General features: G+C 40.6%; 1 protein-coding gene across 3 annotated transcripts in view; it reads left to right on the top strand.

Moving 5' to 3' along the window:
• Nucleotides 1-18316, top strand: part of Tmem192 (transmembrane protein 192) — a 33657-nt gene that overhangs the window by 11133 nt on the left and 4208 nt on the right. For all 3 annotated transcript variants that reach the window (XR_013091105.1, XM_076852340.1, XM_076852339.1), the window contains exons 3-5: nucleotides 2170-2434; nucleotides 11604-11738; nucleotides 17760-17862. Coding sequence is in view for 2 of the 3 variants with exons in the window: in XM_076852340.1 (XP_076708455.1) it covers nucleotides 2170-2434; nucleotides 11604-11738; nucleotides 17760-17862 (503 nt within the window). In the remaining variant the exon portion in view is untranslated. The remainder of the gene's footprint in view (nucleotides 1-2169; nucleotides 2435-11603; nucleotides 11739-17759; nucleotides 17863-18316) is intronic.

The following is an 18316-nucleotide window of genomic DNA, read 5'->3' as shown; positions in this document are numbered from 1 at the left end:
GATTCTAGGACAGCGTTGGCAACTTAGACCCTGTCTCAAAATTTAAAATAGGGCTGGGCGTGTATCTCAGTGGTAGAGTACCTCTGAGTTCACTCCCCAGTGCTACAAAAATAAAGAAAGAAAATAGCCAGGTGTGGTGGTGCACAACTTTAATCCCAGCAGCTCCAGAGGCTGAGGCCGTTGGATTGAGAGTTCAAAGCCAGCCTCAGCAATTTAGCAAGGCCCTGAGCAACTCAGTGGGTCCCTCTCTCTAAATAAAATACAAAAAAAGGGGGGGGGGCGGGTTGCTGAGGATATAGCTCAGTGGTTAAGTACCCCTGTACATAAATAAATAAATAAATTTTAATCCCCAGTACATAAATAAATAAATAAATACAATGCAAATATATACAAAGATATTAGCACCTATACAAAGGGATTTACCCCACTTTTAAAAAATTGGATCAACGGGTGCGGTGGCACACGCCTGTAATCCTAGCAGCTCCGGAGGCTAAGACGGGAGGATCGAGAGTTCAAAGCCAGCCTCAGCAACAGTGAGGCACTAAACAACTCAGTGATACCTGTCTCTAAATAAAATACAAGATAGGGCTGGGGAGGTGGTTCAGTGGTCGAGTACCCCTGAGTTTTAGGGCCTCGTGTGTGCTAGACAAGTGTTCTAACAAAAAATTATATCCCCAGCCCCTGTGTGTTTCTAACAGTGTTTCTCAGATTCACACATCAGACTCTGCTGACAGGCTTGTGAAAAGACAGATTGCTGGGTTGCATCCCCAGAGATTCTGGCTTAAAGAGGATTAGGGCAGGCTCCAGTGTGTGCATTTCTAACAAGCTGGCTTAATCTTAACATATCAGAGAGAGAGGCAAACCAATACACAGAGTTGTTTTTGTGTGTGTGTTTTATTGTACTGGGGATTGAACTCAGGGGTGCTTTACCACTGAGTTCCATTCCCAGTCTTTTTTTATTTATGAGACAGGGTCTGAGTTGCTTAGGGCCTCACTAAGCTGCTGAGGCTGGCCTCAAATTTACAATCCTCCCGAGTCTCTGAGATTGGTGAAATGCATCACTGTGTCCAGTGCTTAGTTAATTCTTTTCCAGGTGCATAATATTCTATAACATGGATGGGTATGTCTTAATTTATTCAAGCATTTCATAGTAGGTGGGCAAATATATGGGCAATTTCAGGTTTTTGCAAATATAGGAAGTACTATAATAAATATTTGTATCCCAGTATTCTGGGTATTTGTACTTTAACTTTGGAGCAATAGAGACCTTAAAGTAGGTTTTCTGGGTCAAGACATTTCCAAATTATTCTCCAAAAGCAATTTGCAGTTTAGTTAGCAATTTTTTTTCATGGATATAATACTTTTATTTTGTTTATTTTCATGTGATGATTAGGATTGAACCCAGTGCCTCACAATGTGCTAGGCAATTGCTCTACCAATGAGCTACAACCGTAGCCCTAGTTAGCAGTTTTCAAGTAAGTCTTGTGTGTCTATATTCTAGCACCAGTCAGTTAAACTTTTTTTTTTTTTTTTTTTAGTACCGGATATTGAACCCAGAAGCACTTTACCACTGAGCCACATTCCCAGACCTTTTTATTTTTTTGAGACAGGGTCTCACTAAGTTGCTGAGGGTGGCTTTCAATACTCCTGCCTCAGCCTCCAAAATCACTGAGATTACATGTGTGCACCACCACACTCAGCTAAACTTTTTTAAACCATGATTATTATTAGTTACCTTTTTAAAAAAAAATTTTATAACTTTTTATTTTATTTATTTATTTTTATGTGGTGCTGAGGATCAAACCCAGGGCCTTGCGAATCGAGCGTTCTACTGCTGAGCCAAAACCTCAGCCCCTTAATCTCTTTTTTTTTTTTTTTTTTAATTTTTTTATTAGTTGCTCAAAACACTTAACCTCTTTTTTAATAAAAGAAGTAGCAAGAAACTGTTGAGCATTACATTAGCGTTTGTTTTAGATGGGATTTGGGGTAATTTTTATTTGTGACATTGTTTTTCAAGTTTGTAAAAAATGACCAAAAAAAAAAAGTTTTCAGACTTTTTTATAAAAATAGGATAGTAGGAATTATGGGTGCAGAGTATTTCCTGGGGTGCAATTATTGTTTCCTAATTCCATATATTGAGTATTCATCAGCTGCTTTCCTTTCCGCCAGGTTGTGTTTGTTGTTTTGGCGTTCTTGACAGGTGTGCTTTGTTCTTACCCTGACCCAAACGAGGACAAGTGCCCTGGAAACTACACCAACCCACTGAAGGTCCAGACAGTCATGATCCTAGGAAAAGTCATTTTGTGGATTCTGCACCTACTTCTGGAACGCTACATTCAGTATCACCACAGCAAAGTGAGAAACCGCGGCTATAACCAGATCTACCGCGCCACAAGGCATCTGAAGAGCCTCGCCCTGGTGACACACTCCACTGGTAAGCCCGCTTTCTTGGCATCTCTGGGCCTTGAGTAGCCAAATGACAGCAGAAAGGACACGTGAAGTTGTATTGTATGACCCAGTGCATCTCTCAGTGTTATGAGAGAGCTGTGTGTCATGGCCACTGTCTGGTTTTCTTGTACACTTGGTTTTCACTTGAAATTTGCATTTGTTGTGGACATGGTATCTGTGTGTCCCTGTGTACAATGTAGATTTCCCCCCCTTTTTGGTATCAGCAGGTTTATTCAGCTTAAGAAGATAGAGTATTCAGTAGCCAGGTGCAGTGGTGCACACCTGTAATCCCAGCAATTTGGGAGGCTCAGGCAGGGGGATCACAAATTAAAGGCCAGCCTCAGCAACTCAGCAACACCTGTCTCAAAATAAAAAAGGACTGGGGATGTGGCTCAGTGGTTAAGTGCCCCAGGGTTCAATCCCTGGTCAAAAAAAAAAAAAAAAAATCTAGTATCCAAAATAAGACTTGTAAAACACACAGGTCCTAATTTATGAATGTATGATCAGAAGCTTCATTTAGGACTGGAAATACATGAATGCTTGATTTTCTTTATTGTTGCATACATTTTAAAGGCTGTGGAAGTAAACTGAATTTCTTTAGGCACTTTTGACTTACCTTTTTAGGAGAACCTCATTTGGAGTCCAGAGTAAACATTTGAGTATTCTGAATCCAGATTAGGAATTCATTTTTCTAGCAGGGCCTGGTGGCTGAGCCTATAAACCCAGCTACCTGAGAGGCTGAGGCAGGAGGATCTCGTATTCCAGGCCACTCTGGGTAATTTAGCAAGACTCTGTCTAAACATAAAAATATAGGCTGGGTGCAGTGCCGCATGCCCATAATCCCAGTGATTTGGGAAGCTGAAGCAGGAAGATTGTAAACTCGTGGTTAGCGTAGGCAATTTAAGACAGGGTCTCGATATAAAATATAAAAAGGACTGTAGATAAACTTAGTGACAAAATGCCCGTGGGTTCAATCCCCAGTACAAAAAACAAATGGAGCCTAGCATGCTGGTACACACCTATACGGCTCTGGAGGCTGAGGTGGAAGGATCAAGAGTTGAAAGCCAGCCTCAGCAAAAGTGAGGCGCTAAGCAACTCATTGAGACTCTGTCTCTAAATAAAATACAAAAGAGGGCAGGGGATGTCAGTGGCTCATGCCCCTGAGTTCAATTGCCTGGTACCAAAAAAAAAAAAAAAAAGGATTTGGAATGTAGCTCAATGCTTGTCTGGCATGTGCAAGGCCCCAAGTTCAGTCCCCAATATCACAAAGAAGAAAAAAGAACTTCATTTTCCCCCCGAAAAACGACTTCACCAAATCTTTTATTTTTCTGCTGTGCTTTGTGAGTGCACTATTTAAAGGGCAGGCTGCAAGCTCATCTCCCCAGTGAAGTTCTCAGTGGAAGCTGAAGTGCCGCACTGTCGAGGAGAGAGAAATATTTATGGAGATGGTGATCTTGTTTGATCTTCACTGGGCGGAGCTTCTTTTTTTTTTTTTTTTTAACTATGATGCAATATTTATTTTTTATATCTTTTTTTTATTTGTTTTAATTAGCTACACATGACAGTACAATGACCTTGGCATATCATACGTTTGAATCAGATGGGATATAATTTCTCATTTTTCTGAGTATACAGGTTGCAGAATCACATTGGTCATGAAATCACATATATACACACAGTAATAATAATGTCTGTTTCATTCTACTATCCTTCTTATCTCCCCAGCCCCTCCCCTCCCCTCCCATCACTTCTCTCTGCCTAATTAACGCTATTCTTTTTTTTTCCTCACATCTTCGTACATGGATTTTGTATAGCAATGAAGGTCTCTTTCCACCATCCATGCAATTCCCTTTCCCTCCCACCCCTCTTCCCTATGTAGAGGTAATCTTCCCAGGCTCTTCCTCTCTTCCCTATTTTGAGTCACCCCTTTGTATCAGAGAAGACATTTGGCATTTTTTTGGGGGGGGATTAGCTAACTTCACTTAGCATAATCTGCTCTAATGCCATCCATTTCCCTACAAATGCCATGATCTTATTATTTTTTAGTGCTGAGTAATATTCCATTGTGTATAAATGCCACATTTTTTTTTAATCCATTCATCCATTGAAGGGCATCTAGGTTGGTTCCACATTCTAACTATTGTGAATTGTGCTGCTAGAAACACTGATGTGGCTGTGTCCCTGTAGTATGCTCTTTTAAGGTCTTTTGAGTATAGTCCTAGAAGAGGAATGGATCAAATGGTGATTCCATCCAGCTTTCCAAGGAATCTCCATTACTGCTTTCCAGATTTTCTGCACCAATTTGCAGTCCCACCAGCAATGTATGAGTGTGCCTTTTTCCTCGCATCCTCGCCAGCACTTGTTGTTTTTTGTCTTCATCATGGCTGCCATTCTGACTGAAGTGAGATGGTATCTTAGAGTAGTTTTAATTTGCATTTCTTTGATTGCTAGAGATGATGAGCATTTTTTTCATATATTTGTTGATTGATTGTATATCCTCTTCTGAGAAGTGTCTGTTCAGGTCCTTGGCCCATTTGTTGATTGTTATTTTTTTTTTTTTTGAAGGGGGGGCGTATTTAACTTTCTGAGTTCTTTGCATACCCTAGAGATTAGAGCTCTATCTAATATGTGAGGGGTAAAAATTTGTTCCAAGGATGTAGGCTCCCTATTCACCTCACATATTATTTCTTTTGCTGAGAAAAAACTTTTTAGTTTGAATTCATCCCATTTGTTGATTCTTGGTTTTAATTCTTGTGCTATAGTGTCTTATTAAGAAAATTGGGGCCCAGTCCCATGTGATGGAGATTAGGGCCTACTTTTTCTTCTATTAGACACAGAGTGTCTGGTTTAATTCCTAGATCCTTGATCTATTTTGAGTTAACTTTTGTGCATGATGAGAGATAGGGATTCAATTTCATTTTGTTGCATATGGATTTCCGGTTTTCCCAACACCATTTGTGGAAGATGCTATCCTTTCTCCAGTGCATGCTTTTAGCACCTTTGTCTAATATAAAGTAGATGTAGTTTTGTGGGTCAGTCTCTGTCCTCTATCCTGTACCATTGGTCCACCAGCCTATTTTGGTGCCATATATTTTATATCTTTATTTCAGTTTTATGTGGTGCTGAGGTTTGAACCCAGTGCCTCACGTGTGCTAGGTGAGCACTCTACCATTGACCCACAACCCAAGCTCCTGGGGGAGGTTCTTTTTGCTTCCTATCTTTAGAAGATGAACTTGGTTTCCATGTTCAGCTGTTGGTGTGTAACACTCTTTTTTGGCCAGAAGATGTCACTATAACTTAAAGATAAAAGCAAAAACCTGGATCTTTACTGACAGATCTTATGTCTGTCACCAAATATACTATTTCTCAAATGATGGTCTTTGAAATAGTGTGTGTGTGTGTGTGTGTGTGTGTGTGTGTGTGTGTGTGTGTTTTGCTGGGGATTGAACACAGGGGCTCATGCATGCTAGACAAGAACTCTTTTTTTTTTTTTTTAAATTTGAGACAGGGTCTCGCTAAATTGCTGAGCTGGCCTTGAACCTGTAATCCCCCTGCCTCAGCCTCTTGTGACCCTGGGTTTGTGACTCTTAATAATGATCTGTTTTTAACAACTAGACTTTTCTTTTTTTTCTTGGCAGTACTGGGGATTGAAACCAAGGTCTCACACAAACAAGGAAATGTTCTTCCATTGAACTATGCCAAACACTTTTTATTTTGAGATGGGGTCTTTGAACTAACTTGAATTATCCTTGAACTTGAGATTCTCCTCCCTCAGCCTTTCTAGAAGCTAGAATTATAGGTGCCAAACTACTTTATTTTTATTATTTTGGAAAAAGAAGGAAGGTAGGTATGCCTGAGGACACAGTGACTGTGTCCCGCACACTCTTATCTCTCACTGGCCTCACATTCCTCAGGAGGCCAAGGCTATCATAGAAATTCCTGCTGGCAGGGTTCTCACTGAGGACTGGGCCTGATGCTCTTGGGCTCAGGGAGGCTGAGGGGCAAGGTCTTTCACTATAACATTGTCTGGCTAAATTTTCTGTATAGAATTGCTTTGGAGGAGAGGCTTCATGGAATGTGCCTGGGTCTGTGATATATATTTACATGCATTGCTATGGATCAAACTTGGGGCCTCATGCCTGCTAGGCAAGCCCTCTACCACTGAGCCACACCCTCAGCTCCCAGAATTATTGTTTTACTAATGAAATATATCACTTGCTGAACACTTAGGCATTGTCAGTTCACTTCCTCCAAAAACCCTGGGTGCTCAGTATTATTTCTCTAGTTTTTTAGTGGAAGAGTCCAGGGCTTTGTGAGATTTTATTTTATTTCTTCTTGTTATTTTTAGTAGGTGGACAGTTAGGGATTGAACTTGGGCCTTGCACATATTAGGGACATGCTCTACCACTGAGCTGTTTCCCAGCCCACAGGAGCTCATTTCTTCCAAGAACTTTTATTTCATTTTTGTTCTGGGATTTGAACAGGGCCTTGCACATCCTAGGTACCTCATCTGCCACTGAGCAACATCCCTAGGCCTTTTTATTTTATCTTGAGACAAGATCTAAGTTACCTAGTCTGAACTTGAACTTGAGATCCTCCTGTCTCAACCTGATTACAGGTGTGCAACACCAGGACCAGCTCTAATAGTTTTTTTTTTTCTTTAATGGCAAATGAAATGAAACACACAGGCTATGTCTGTGGTTATAAAGCACTTACAAAGAAAACTGGTTGTATATTGTATACTGTCATGTAGAAAGTTTCTGATGAACTAATGACTTTTTTCTTCTTTTTTTTTTCCCTGGTACCAGGGATTGAACCCAGTAGTGCTTTACCACTGAGCCACATTCCCAGCCATTCTTTTATTTTTTTATTTTGATTTTGGGGTTTCAGTAAGATGCTTACAGCCTCACTGAATTACTGAGGCTGATTTGAACTTGCAATCCTCCTACCTCAGCCTCCTGAGTCACCAGGATTGTAGGCGTGTACACTGCCCAACTTCTAATGAGCTCTGAGGAAGTGGACTCAGAGGAGTTTAAGCTGGGAAGAATGACCTGAAGAAGTCATCCAGGGCCAATCATGGGGGTTGCCACAAGTTTAGAGAGAGGCAGCTGTGGAAGGGAAGGCTCTGCTGAGAGTTTTGAGAGTTGGAAGGATCACTCTGACCATGGCTGGAGAGGGCAGTTAAGGAGGCTGCTATAGTACCCCAGGGCAAGGATCTAGGTCTGAACTAAGGTATCATGCTGGGCAGTACTTCCTGACTGAGAGGTCTTGTGTGCTGTCCACAGCACGGACCATTTTAGGGAATGTTTTATTTCAGCATGCCCCTCTCCTTCCAGGCTGCAGATTTCATGCACCATAAACTCCCAGTCACAGCCTGTGACCCACCAGGATGCTGGCATGTGGGGTTGCTCAGTACCTTAAATCCTTTGCATGCTGTTTCATTTATGTGCAGAGGTTTTATTTTAGTACTCTGTTGTCTGTTTATCTTAATTCACAAAATTATGTTACAAAGAGTATAAGGGGAAGGCATAGGGCTTTGTGAAATTATTATTATTCTTTTTTGGAGTTGGGGGGCACCGGGGATTGAACTTAGGAGCACTGGACCACTGAGCCACATCCCCAGCCCTATTTTGTATTTAGAGACAGCACCTCACTCTTCTTGAGACTGGCTTTGAACTCGAGTTCCTCCTACCTCAGTCTCTCCAGCTGCTGGGATTGTAGGTGTGCCATCAAGCCTGGCTGTGTAATTAGTTTTGATAGGTCCTTTTAAAAATGTCTCTTTGTGGGGATGATATAGCTCAGTTGGTAGAGTGCTTGCCTAGCATGCATAAGGCCTTGGGTTCAATCCCCAGCACCACCCCCCCAAAAAAGAGGTATCTTTGGTTCAGTCATTCCTTTTGTACAAATGGGAGAAAATTAAATAAGCATTGTTTTCCCCTACATCAGATGTAGATAAATATGCTAAATAACTTTTAGGAAATTCTAAGAATCACTTGTGTCTCTAAAGTTTTCTTTGACATTCTTCAGAGTAAAAGGGCAAATTTGTTGCCAGTTTTGAGAAAAAGGAAGAAGAAAGTTTATTGCTTTGCTTAGCAAAGGAGAAACAGAGGACTCCTGTCCCAAAGGCTCTGATACTGCCCATCCTCAGGAACAGGGGCCTTTTTATTGTGCTTCAGAGAAAATGAAATTAGGTAGGAGAGATCAGGAAGAAGATTGGGAAAAAGAAAAAATAAAATCTAAGTTTCAAAGGATCAAGTGAACCCTTGTTACAAAATGAGGTTAAAATGATCCTCAAAAATAAAACAATAGAAGCCAGGAGCAGTGGTGCACACCTATAATTGCAGCAGCTCTGGAGGCTTAGGCAGGAGGATTGCAAGTTCCAAGCCAGCCTCAGCAATTTAGTGAGGCCCTCTTTAATAAAAAGGGCTGGGGATGTGGTTCATTGGATAAGCACCCCTGGGTTCAATCCCTGATACCAAAAGAAAAAATAAATAAATAAATAAGGCTGGGGATGTAGTGGTAGAACACTTGCTAGAATGCTTGACACCTTAAGTTCAATCCTCAGCACCACAATACTTGATTAATTAATTAAAAAGAATTTTTGAGGGCTGGGGTTGTGACTAAGTGGTAGAGTGCTTGCCTAGCATGCGTGAGGCACTGAGTTCAGTCCCCAGCACCACATACAAATAAAACAAATGAAGTGAAGTTGTTTTTGGTTTTTTGTTTGTTTGTTTTTTAAGGAGTATATTTAAAAAATAAATAGAATTTTTGAGCCAGGCACAGTTGTTGGCGCCTGTACTCCAGTGGCTCTGGAGGCTGAGACAGGAAGATCATGAGTTTGAAGCCAGCCTCAGCAAAAACAAGGTGCTAAGCAACTCATTGAAACCCTGTCTCTAAATAAAATACAAACTAGGGCTGGGGATGTGGCCCTAACCTTGGATGACACTCACAAAAAGAGAATTTTTGTTTTGGTTTTAGGTACTAGGGATGGAACTCTGGCCAGCCCTTTTTGCTTTTTGAGACAGTCTCACCAAATTGCTTAAGGCCTTGCTAAATTGCTGAGGCTGGCCTCAAACTTGGGATCATCCTGCCTCAGCCTCTCAAAATGCTAGTATTACAGGCATGTGCCACCATCCCCCGCTAGAATTTAAAAAAAGAAGAAGAAAAAGTAGATAAGCTGAATGAGTGGTTTAGTAGAAATAGGTAATATTGTTGCTAAAAGTTTAGTTCTTGTTCCTGATGCCAATCCAATAAAGAGGACATGGTTTTGAAAAGGAAAAAGAAGTTCTATTGCTTTGCTAGCAAAGGACAAACCCAGAGGACTCCTATTCTAAAGGTTGTGATTCTGTCCATCTGGGGGATCAGGGCTTTTTTAAAGAGATGATTTAAAGGCTACATTCTCTTGTTGTAATTCACTTGTTAATTTGAGAGATAATCATTTCTGAGATTCTCTGGTGCCATTCCCAAAATCTGAATTACTTAATTCTTGTGATAGAGTTATCTGACTTTGAGTACATACCTGTCTAGGATGGGGAAGAAAGGTAATCCTGTTTCTCCTGAGATTAGGGAAGAGCAGGGAGAGATGAAGAGAAAGAAACATGTCTGTTTTAAAAATAAGTTGCAGTGGGGAAGGGAGGGGGCATGGGGGTAGGATATGAAAAGCCAGCCTCTACCTCAGAGCAAAGCCTGTCCAAGGAAGGGTGCCTGACCTTTGTCCTTGGAAAGACCCACAGAGCACTCCTAGGCCCATACCCACCCTGCTGAGTTGTTTATCTACAAATAACAGGAGAGATCTGCTGTGAAGCCAGGTGTCCCTGACTCAGTCAGGCTAGGTGGGGACCCATAGCAACCCCCTAGCAGCCACCAATCAGCATGAGACAGGGAAATACCTGGGATGCCAGATGACCCTCCCAGTAGTTTATGGTGGTTGATAACTTGTTGGGAAACCTGAGGTTCAGCAGTACTTCCCTCGTGGCTTAAACCAATCAGTTCAAAGGAACCCCCCTCTTGTACTGACCAATCATCCCTACCCAACTTGTTCCCGCCAGTGAATGTGCTAATCATGTTTTAGAGTTGTTTTATGATTTTCCCGCGGTGTGTGATGATTTGCTAAGAGATGCTATGATGTATGTGAAGTCCCTGCCTTCCCCAAAGAGTATATAAAACTCCTGCAAACCCTGGGCTTGGGGCCTCTCAGCGTCACCAGTTGCTGTGTGCATGCGGAGGACCGAGCTAGCTCGCAATAAACACCTCTTTGCTGCTTACATCGATCTTGGTCTCTGGTGGTCTTTTGGGGGTCCCGAATTCGAGCATAACAGATAGACGGTAGAATGAGACAGTCACCATTGCCCCAAGTACATGTATGAAGACACAAATGGTGTGACTGTACTTTGCGCACAACGAGAGACATGAAAAATTGTGCTGTTTATGTCATATGAATTGATTTGTATTCTGCTGTCATGTCACAAATTAGAATAATTCAAAAAAATAAGTTGCAAAGCAGGAAGTATTTATTGTTAAAAGCTCAGTCCTTGTCCTCAATTCCAATCCAATAACAAGGGCACGGTTTTGGGGAAAAGGTTTATTGCTTCGTTAGCAAAGGAAAAACACAGGGTACTGTCCCAAAAGCTGTGATCTGCCCATCAGCAGGAACAGGGGGCTTTTAAAGAGGTGACTCAAAGGCTACATTCCATGTGTACTCTGTTGGAGTTGTAATTCACTTGTCCATTTGGGAGATAGTCAAGTCATTTCTGAGATCTTCTGGTATCATCACCAAAGTCTGGATTACTTCATTCCTGTGGTGGGTGTGTACCCAAGGACAGATACCTCTGCCTAGAATGGAGAGAGGGGGGAGGTAATCCTGTTACCCCTGAGATTTAGGAGGAACAGGGAGAGAGGAAGAGAAAGAAACATGTCCATTTTTAAAAATAAGTTGCTGTGGCAGAGCAGCGAGGGCTAAATTCAAAGCATAAAGTGGACCACAGTTACATGAGGACATTACAAGGCTTTTTAGAACTGTACAAAACCAATTATAACAAAAGGTGTTCTCTTGTCACTCAGGAAACTACAAGGGTTTTCGGAGCTCTGTGCCAAGGATAAAGACCCACTACGCTTCCTCCTCCTCCGTTCATGCTCTGTGTGTTTCTCCTCCTCAGGAAATACGATGCTCCTCCTCATACTGTGCATGCAGCATTCTTTCCCTGAGCCCAGCAGGTTGTACCTTGACCTCATTCTGGCCATCCTGGCCCTGGAACTGCTCTGCTCCCTGACCTGTCTGCTCATTTATGCAGGTAAGAATTGCCATTTTTCCATTTTGTAAGACCTTTACTTAACTGTTTTTTCCTCCTAGTTTGACTCATAGACCATTGTTTTAGTGACAAGGAAGTTTTCCTGCGTAACTGAGAACCTTTTTGCATCTGTATCGTCCACTGCTGGTCACATCCAGGCTCCTCTCCTCTCAAACCAATAGGGAAAAGGTACACCTGCAGCCCCCAGTGAGGCACTTTTCTAAGTTTGTGTCTTCAATAAGTTTTTGTCAACTAAAGGGAAGCCTTTTCATTTGAAAACAAGAAAAAAGCCTGATAAACTTTTTGCTTCCATTAAAGTCAACCAAAGTATAACTCTGATATTTAGAAATAAAACAACCGTCTGGTGTGATGGTGTGTGCCTGTAATCTCGCGACATGGAGGCTGAGGCAGTGTTAACTGAAAGCCCGGTCCTTGTCCCCATGCCAATCCAATAACAAGGACATAGTTTTGAGAAAAAGGAAAAAGAAGTTTTCTTGCTTTGCTAGCAAAGTAGAAACACAGGGGACTCCTGTTCCAGAGCCTGGTTTTGCCCATCAGCAGGAGCAAGGTTTTTAAAGAGACAGTCGAAGGCTACATATCACATGTTCTCTGAGTTTGTAATTCACATGTCTCTTTGGAAGATAGTCATTTCAATGCCACTTGGTGGCATTGAGCTAATGGTGGTTTTATTACTATGAATGAATCCATTTGAAAGAAATCCTTTCTCTGGTACCATTCCCAAAGTCTGAATTACTTAATTCCTGTGATGGGTGTGTGCTCAAGGACAGATAACTGCCTAGAATGAGGAAGAAAAGAATCCTGTTTTCCCCTGAGATTAGGGAGGGGGAAGGGATTAAAGGGCTAGGAATGTGGCTCAGTGGTTAAGTGCTGGGTTCAGTCTCTGGTATCCAAACATAAAATAAAAGTAATACAAGATAATTAAATATATGAGGAAATTATAGATGCAAAACTGCATTTACCTCTAACTTGTTTGGGGGTAAGCCATTTAGGAACCCATTTTCTTTTTTTTTTTTTTTTTTGATTCTAAATTTTTTTTAATTGGTTGTTCAAAACATTACAAAGCTCATGACATATCATCTTTCATACATTTGATTCAAGTGAGTTATGAACTCCCATTTTTACCCCAAATACAAATTACAGAATCACATCAGTTAAACATTCACAATTTTACATAATGCCATATTAGTGAGTGTTGTATTCTGCTGCCTTTCCTATCCCCTACTATCCCCCGCTCCCCTCCCCTCCCATCTTCCCTCTCTACCTCATCTGCTCTTGTAGGAACCCATTTTCTGAGTTTAAAAATGTCTTTTGCTCTCTGAAAACCCTCAGAGGTAAAATTGAATAAACTTTAGATACGTTAAAATGTTTTTATATACTATTTTTTATTTATTTTATTTTTCATTTATTTAGCAGTACTAGGGATTGAATCCAGTAGCACACTCTCACTGAGCTACATTCCCAGCCTTTTTTGTTTGAGAAAGGGTCTTGCTAAATCGCCCAGTCTGGCCTCTAAATTGCAACCATCCCCTGCCTCAATCTCCCAAATCACTGGGTTTAGGATTACAAGCATGTGCCATTGCACTGGGCTATAAGGACACTTTAACAACAAATTCAGGGCTGGAGAAATCTAGATTTCAGTTCTGCTTAAGGCTCTGCAGTCTGTCCATAAAAGCAGCTACCTTGGTGGCATTGAGCTAATGGTGGTTTTGTTACTAAGAATGTATCCATTTGAAAGAAATCATTTCTCTGGTTGTCAAGCAGTCATCTGGGCCTTCTCTCAAGTTTCATTTTACTGATTTTGTGTGTGTGTCCTTGAGGCCAACAGGAGGAGGTTTATAATACCAAGAGTGATTCCTTTGTAAATGTGCTTGAGTTGCTGCAGGGTCCAAGGCCAGAGACCTGACTCTGGGGATCCAGCAAATTGGGTGCCTCCATTCTCCCAGAAAACCAGAGAGAAAAGGAAATGGTGAAAAGCATGAAAGAAACTTTAATCAATGTAGTTACACTAGGAAGAAAATGGGACCCGCGTCCTTAGCCTTGTCTCGGACAAGGAGTTGACAATGACTTTGAGGTGCAGTCTGTCTGTAATAGCAGCTAACTTGGTGGCATTGAGCTAATGGAAAATGAAGCCTATGGTGTGGGTTTGCAGGCTGGAGGCTTCTAAAGCAAGTGACCTTGGGCAGGTGTGGTCTGTCCAGTTTTATCTCTGGATGGGTCTGGCTAGACCCTGTTTGTATAGGAAGTTGCTATTGCCTCTCGTTTATTGAGCCTAGGGAGCAGGATGTACACACCTGTAATCCCATTGATTGGGGAGGCTGAGACAAGATAGTTAGGAATTTGAGGACAGTCTTAGCAATTTAGTGAGACCTTGTCTCAAAAACTAAAAGGACTGGGGATATAGCTCAGTGGTAAAGTGCCCCTGGACTCAATCCCCAGTACCAAAGAATAAAAGAAAAAAGAAAGATATTTATTAATCAGACGTGACTCAAAGCAAAGGAGAATGATGTGAAATGGAGGCAAAGATGCGATGTTTCTAATCCTGCTTTAGCCATCCATCATATGTCTGCAGGCAAAAGCAAGGAGTCTGTCTTTGTTAAATGTTACGGATAAACTGTACACTGATTTTAAATGTATTTATTTATTTATTTTTTAAAGTTCCCCAAGAATTTTCCTAGCCAATTGCATTTCATTTTTTTTGAGAGAGAGAGAGAGAGAATTTTTTAATATTTTTTTAGTTTTCAGCGGACATAACATTTTTATTTGTATGTGGTGCTAAGGATCGAACCCAGCACCGTGCGTGTGCCAGGCTAGCGCACTACCGCATGAGCCACATCCCCAGCCCTTAAATGTATTTAATGGTTAGCAGTTATTCTGGTTGAGGATTATACTTGCACTTCACTGTTAAAACAAGGTCTGTATTGGCTGGGCACAGTGGTACATGCCTGTAATCCCAGCGATTCAGGAGGCTTAAGCAGGAGGATCACAAGTTTTGAGGCCAGTCTCATCAATTTAGCAAGACCCTATCTCAAAAAAGAAAGGGGATTGGGATGAGAGATGATAACTAGGGATGTAGCTCAGAGGTAGAGTACCCTGGGTTCAGTTCCCCAATACTGCAAAGAAAGGGAGGGAAAAAAAAGAAAAAAAAGCATGCATACCACCCAGTTAACTTTATAGAATAGAATGAGACTTTCATTTTCAGAACATTGTTAGTGGCTCAGTACATCAATAAAATGATGCACGTGTCATAAGTAACATTTAATTATCCTTTCAATTGAGATCAGTTTCATTCTGTGATATATCGTGTCTCTTCAGTGTTGTAATGAGTTAGGTTTGAGCATAGGAGTTCATGAGCATTTTAATGAGTTTATTTTTATAGTGTGGAGGATGTATAAATAAATAATAAATAAATAAATAAATACATTTCTGGGTAGGCAAATGCTCACCATCGAGCCACACCCCCAGCCCCATAGGATTACTTTTTATGTTATAGTGAATTTAAAGGCACACTATAGGTTCTCACAGGAGAGAATTTATGGAGTAGCTGCTAGAGACACTTGCTGCTGTATGTGGCATGTCACAGAAAATTTGAGGTTGATTCTCTTATAAAGGCATCTTTCTTGTTTCTTTATACTAAAAGGGTTTTAAGAGAGAGCTCTGTTGTGGTGATGTTGGTAGAAGCCCTTTAGGATATTGATTGATTGAGGTATTAATTCTGCTCTAAACTTGACTAATTTATTTGTATTGTAGGTAGTTAATCTCCAGAAACTAAAAAGGGACTCTTCTCATTGAGCATTAATTTGACTTACTGCCTCTGTAGGGAAAAACTAGGAAAATACAGTTTAAAGCATTTTTTTGCAATAATAAATTGGATTAACTCTCCATTCATTTAAACATAAGAAGAATCCATGCAAGCCACAGTTCTGAGCCTTCAAGCAGCCCTGAAGAGTTCCAGTACAGGATCAAAGAACATGTGAATGGTGTGCAAGCCCACCTGTCTTTTTACTCTGATGTTCCGACATACATGCTTTCTCTGGCTCATGACAGGAAAAATGACTGGAAGATTCATATTCTATGTGGTTTGCCTTGGTGTTTTATCTAACCTGTGATCTGAAAATGCCTGAATGCATCCAATTCAATTGCTTTTCTTTTTTTATTATTTAAAAAATTTATTTGGTGGTGGTACTGGGAATTGAACCCAGGACCTTGCACATGCTAAGCAATTGTTCTACCAGTGAGCTACATCACCAGCCCTTTTCATTTTTTATTTTGAGAAGGTCTCACTAAGTTGCTTTAGGCCTCACTAAATGGCTTGAACTTGCAATCCTCCTCTCTGGGGCTTGCAGAGTGCACCACCAGGCTTGGCAATTTAACTTATTTTTATTTTTCAAACTGCCAAGGTGACTCTGAAAGATGGACATTTTAACTTTATTAACTTATTTAGGCACTGGGGATCGAACCCAGGAACGCTCTACCACTGAGCTACATCCCCAGTCTTTTTCTTTCTTTCAATATATTTTGAGACAAGGTCTTACTGAGTTGCTGAGGCTGATTTCGAATTTGTAATCTTCCTGCCTCAGCCTCCCAAGTCTCTGGTATTATAGATGTGGGCCACCATACTTAGCAAAATGAATATTTGTATGCCATTAGACTATGGGTACAGGTTTTATTTCCCATTCTAAACTTCTCCTTTAAAACTATGTAAGTGTTATCCCCTGGTCCCCAGTTCAAGAAACTTCTGTGTCTAAAAGATGAATGTGTTCCAGTTTTCTTTCTTTATTTAGAAATTATGTGGAAGAAACCATTTTAGAGAGACATGAATATAAACAACTGGTGTCAGACACACCAGCAGCCCTCATCTGTTGGATCTTCCGGGGATCCTGGACAGTTGATCACGCCTTCTTGCAGTGTGTTGATTGCTGAGACTTTCACTTTCCCTGGGGTTTTCTGACCGCCCTTCTGTACTTTTCTCCTTTGCTGAATGTTCTCCAGACCTGTCATAGGTGGGGCCTCAGGGCTCGTCTCTGTCTTCTCCAGCTTGGCAGGTGCAGCACTTCATGTTCTGTGCCCAGTTCCACTTAAGTCAAAGCATTCTTCATTTCTGATTTCCATGGCCACTTAATAAAATTGAGGGGCTTCTATATATTTCCATACTTTGTACCTTTGACTAGGTACTGCTCACTCCTTACTGGTCCTTTCTGGAAACTGTCTGCACATCTCATCTTCTCATGTCAATAATTCACTTGAACTTCTTCAACTTAGTTCTCAGCTGAGAATGTACTTCAGGATCAGATGTGGAGTCTGGCAATTCCTCAAAGGAAGGATTAAACATTGATTACCCTGTGGCTCAGCACTTAACTCCTAGATATATATCCAAGAGAACTGGAATTGTGTGTCCACACAAACACGCATACATGAATGTTCAACGCAACATTATTCGTAATGGCCAAAAAGTGGACACAGTCCAAATGTTTTGGGGGTAAACTGATGAACAGTTGAACAGAATGTGTGTACTGCAATGTGGATAAACCTTGAAAACTTCCCCAGTAAAAGAAGCCAATTATTTTTAAAACTACCTAATTACGTGACTCTGTGTCTGTGAAATGCCCAGAGAAGGACATTCGAAGAGACTCTTTTCTAAAGTAGTCCTGATGCTGTAAAGTAGTGTAAAGACTGTATCAGGACTCCTAGTTTAGAAGCCTGGCTGAACTTTACTCATTTGTATAAATAGGAGTAAAATAGCCACTTCACCAGGTGATTATCTGAACAAAATGAGGTCCTGGTGTAAAACACTTAAACTGTATCTCATGCATTGAGTAAAATAAACGTCTGTTGTTATTATCAGTGCCAGTAATAATCTTCTCTCTCCAGGGCTTAGTATCAGATTGGTAGAATTTGAAATGTTTGAGAACATTAATGAATAAACCAGCTGAAAAACAGCCAATTCATGTAATTTGAATAAATGTAAATAGGAACTTTTGACTAATAATGACTTTATTCTTTTAGTGAAAATTAGAGAATTTAATAGAGCCAAACCACAGCCTGATGTACTTGAAGAAGAAAAAATCTATGCTTACCACAGCAATATTACCTCGGAAACAGGATTAAGGTAAGGTTTAGGTGAGAAATTAAAACTTAAAGAATTAAAAGTTGCTTTCCCTAGAAACCATTTGAGGCTTGATTAAGCATTTATACCATTTTAATTATGTTTAATTTGTTTTCAGTTGTGGTCAAACCAAGTCTAAATTAACATATGTAGATTTACCAAATATGTGTGATGTAAAAGTGAGATTAACCATGTATCAACTTCTCAGAGGTCTTTTCTTTTCCATTATTTTTTATTTGAAAAAATATTTTTTTCTTTTGAGATAGGGTTTGACTGAATTATCTAGGCAGATCTCGAACTTGTGATCCTCTTGGCTCAGCCTCCTGAGTAGCTGGGATTACAAGTGTTTGACACTATGCCTGGTTCACTGGAAGTTTGTTTTTTGTAACCTAGGGGTACTTATCCATTGAGTACATCCCAGTTTTTTTGTTTTGTTTTGTTTTGTTTTGGGTACTGG

The sequence above is a fragment of the Callospermophilus lateralis genome, chromosome 4, assembly GCF_048772815.1.
Source record: "Callospermophilus lateralis isolate mCalLat2 chromosome 4, mCalLat2.hap1, whole genome shotgun sequence".
NCBI lineage: Eukaryota > Metazoa > Chordata > Mammalia > Rodentia > Sciuridae > Callospermophilus > Callospermophilus lateralis.
Note: the sequence above shows the minus strand (reverse complement) of the source record. Positions and strands in the feature narration are given on the sequence as shown.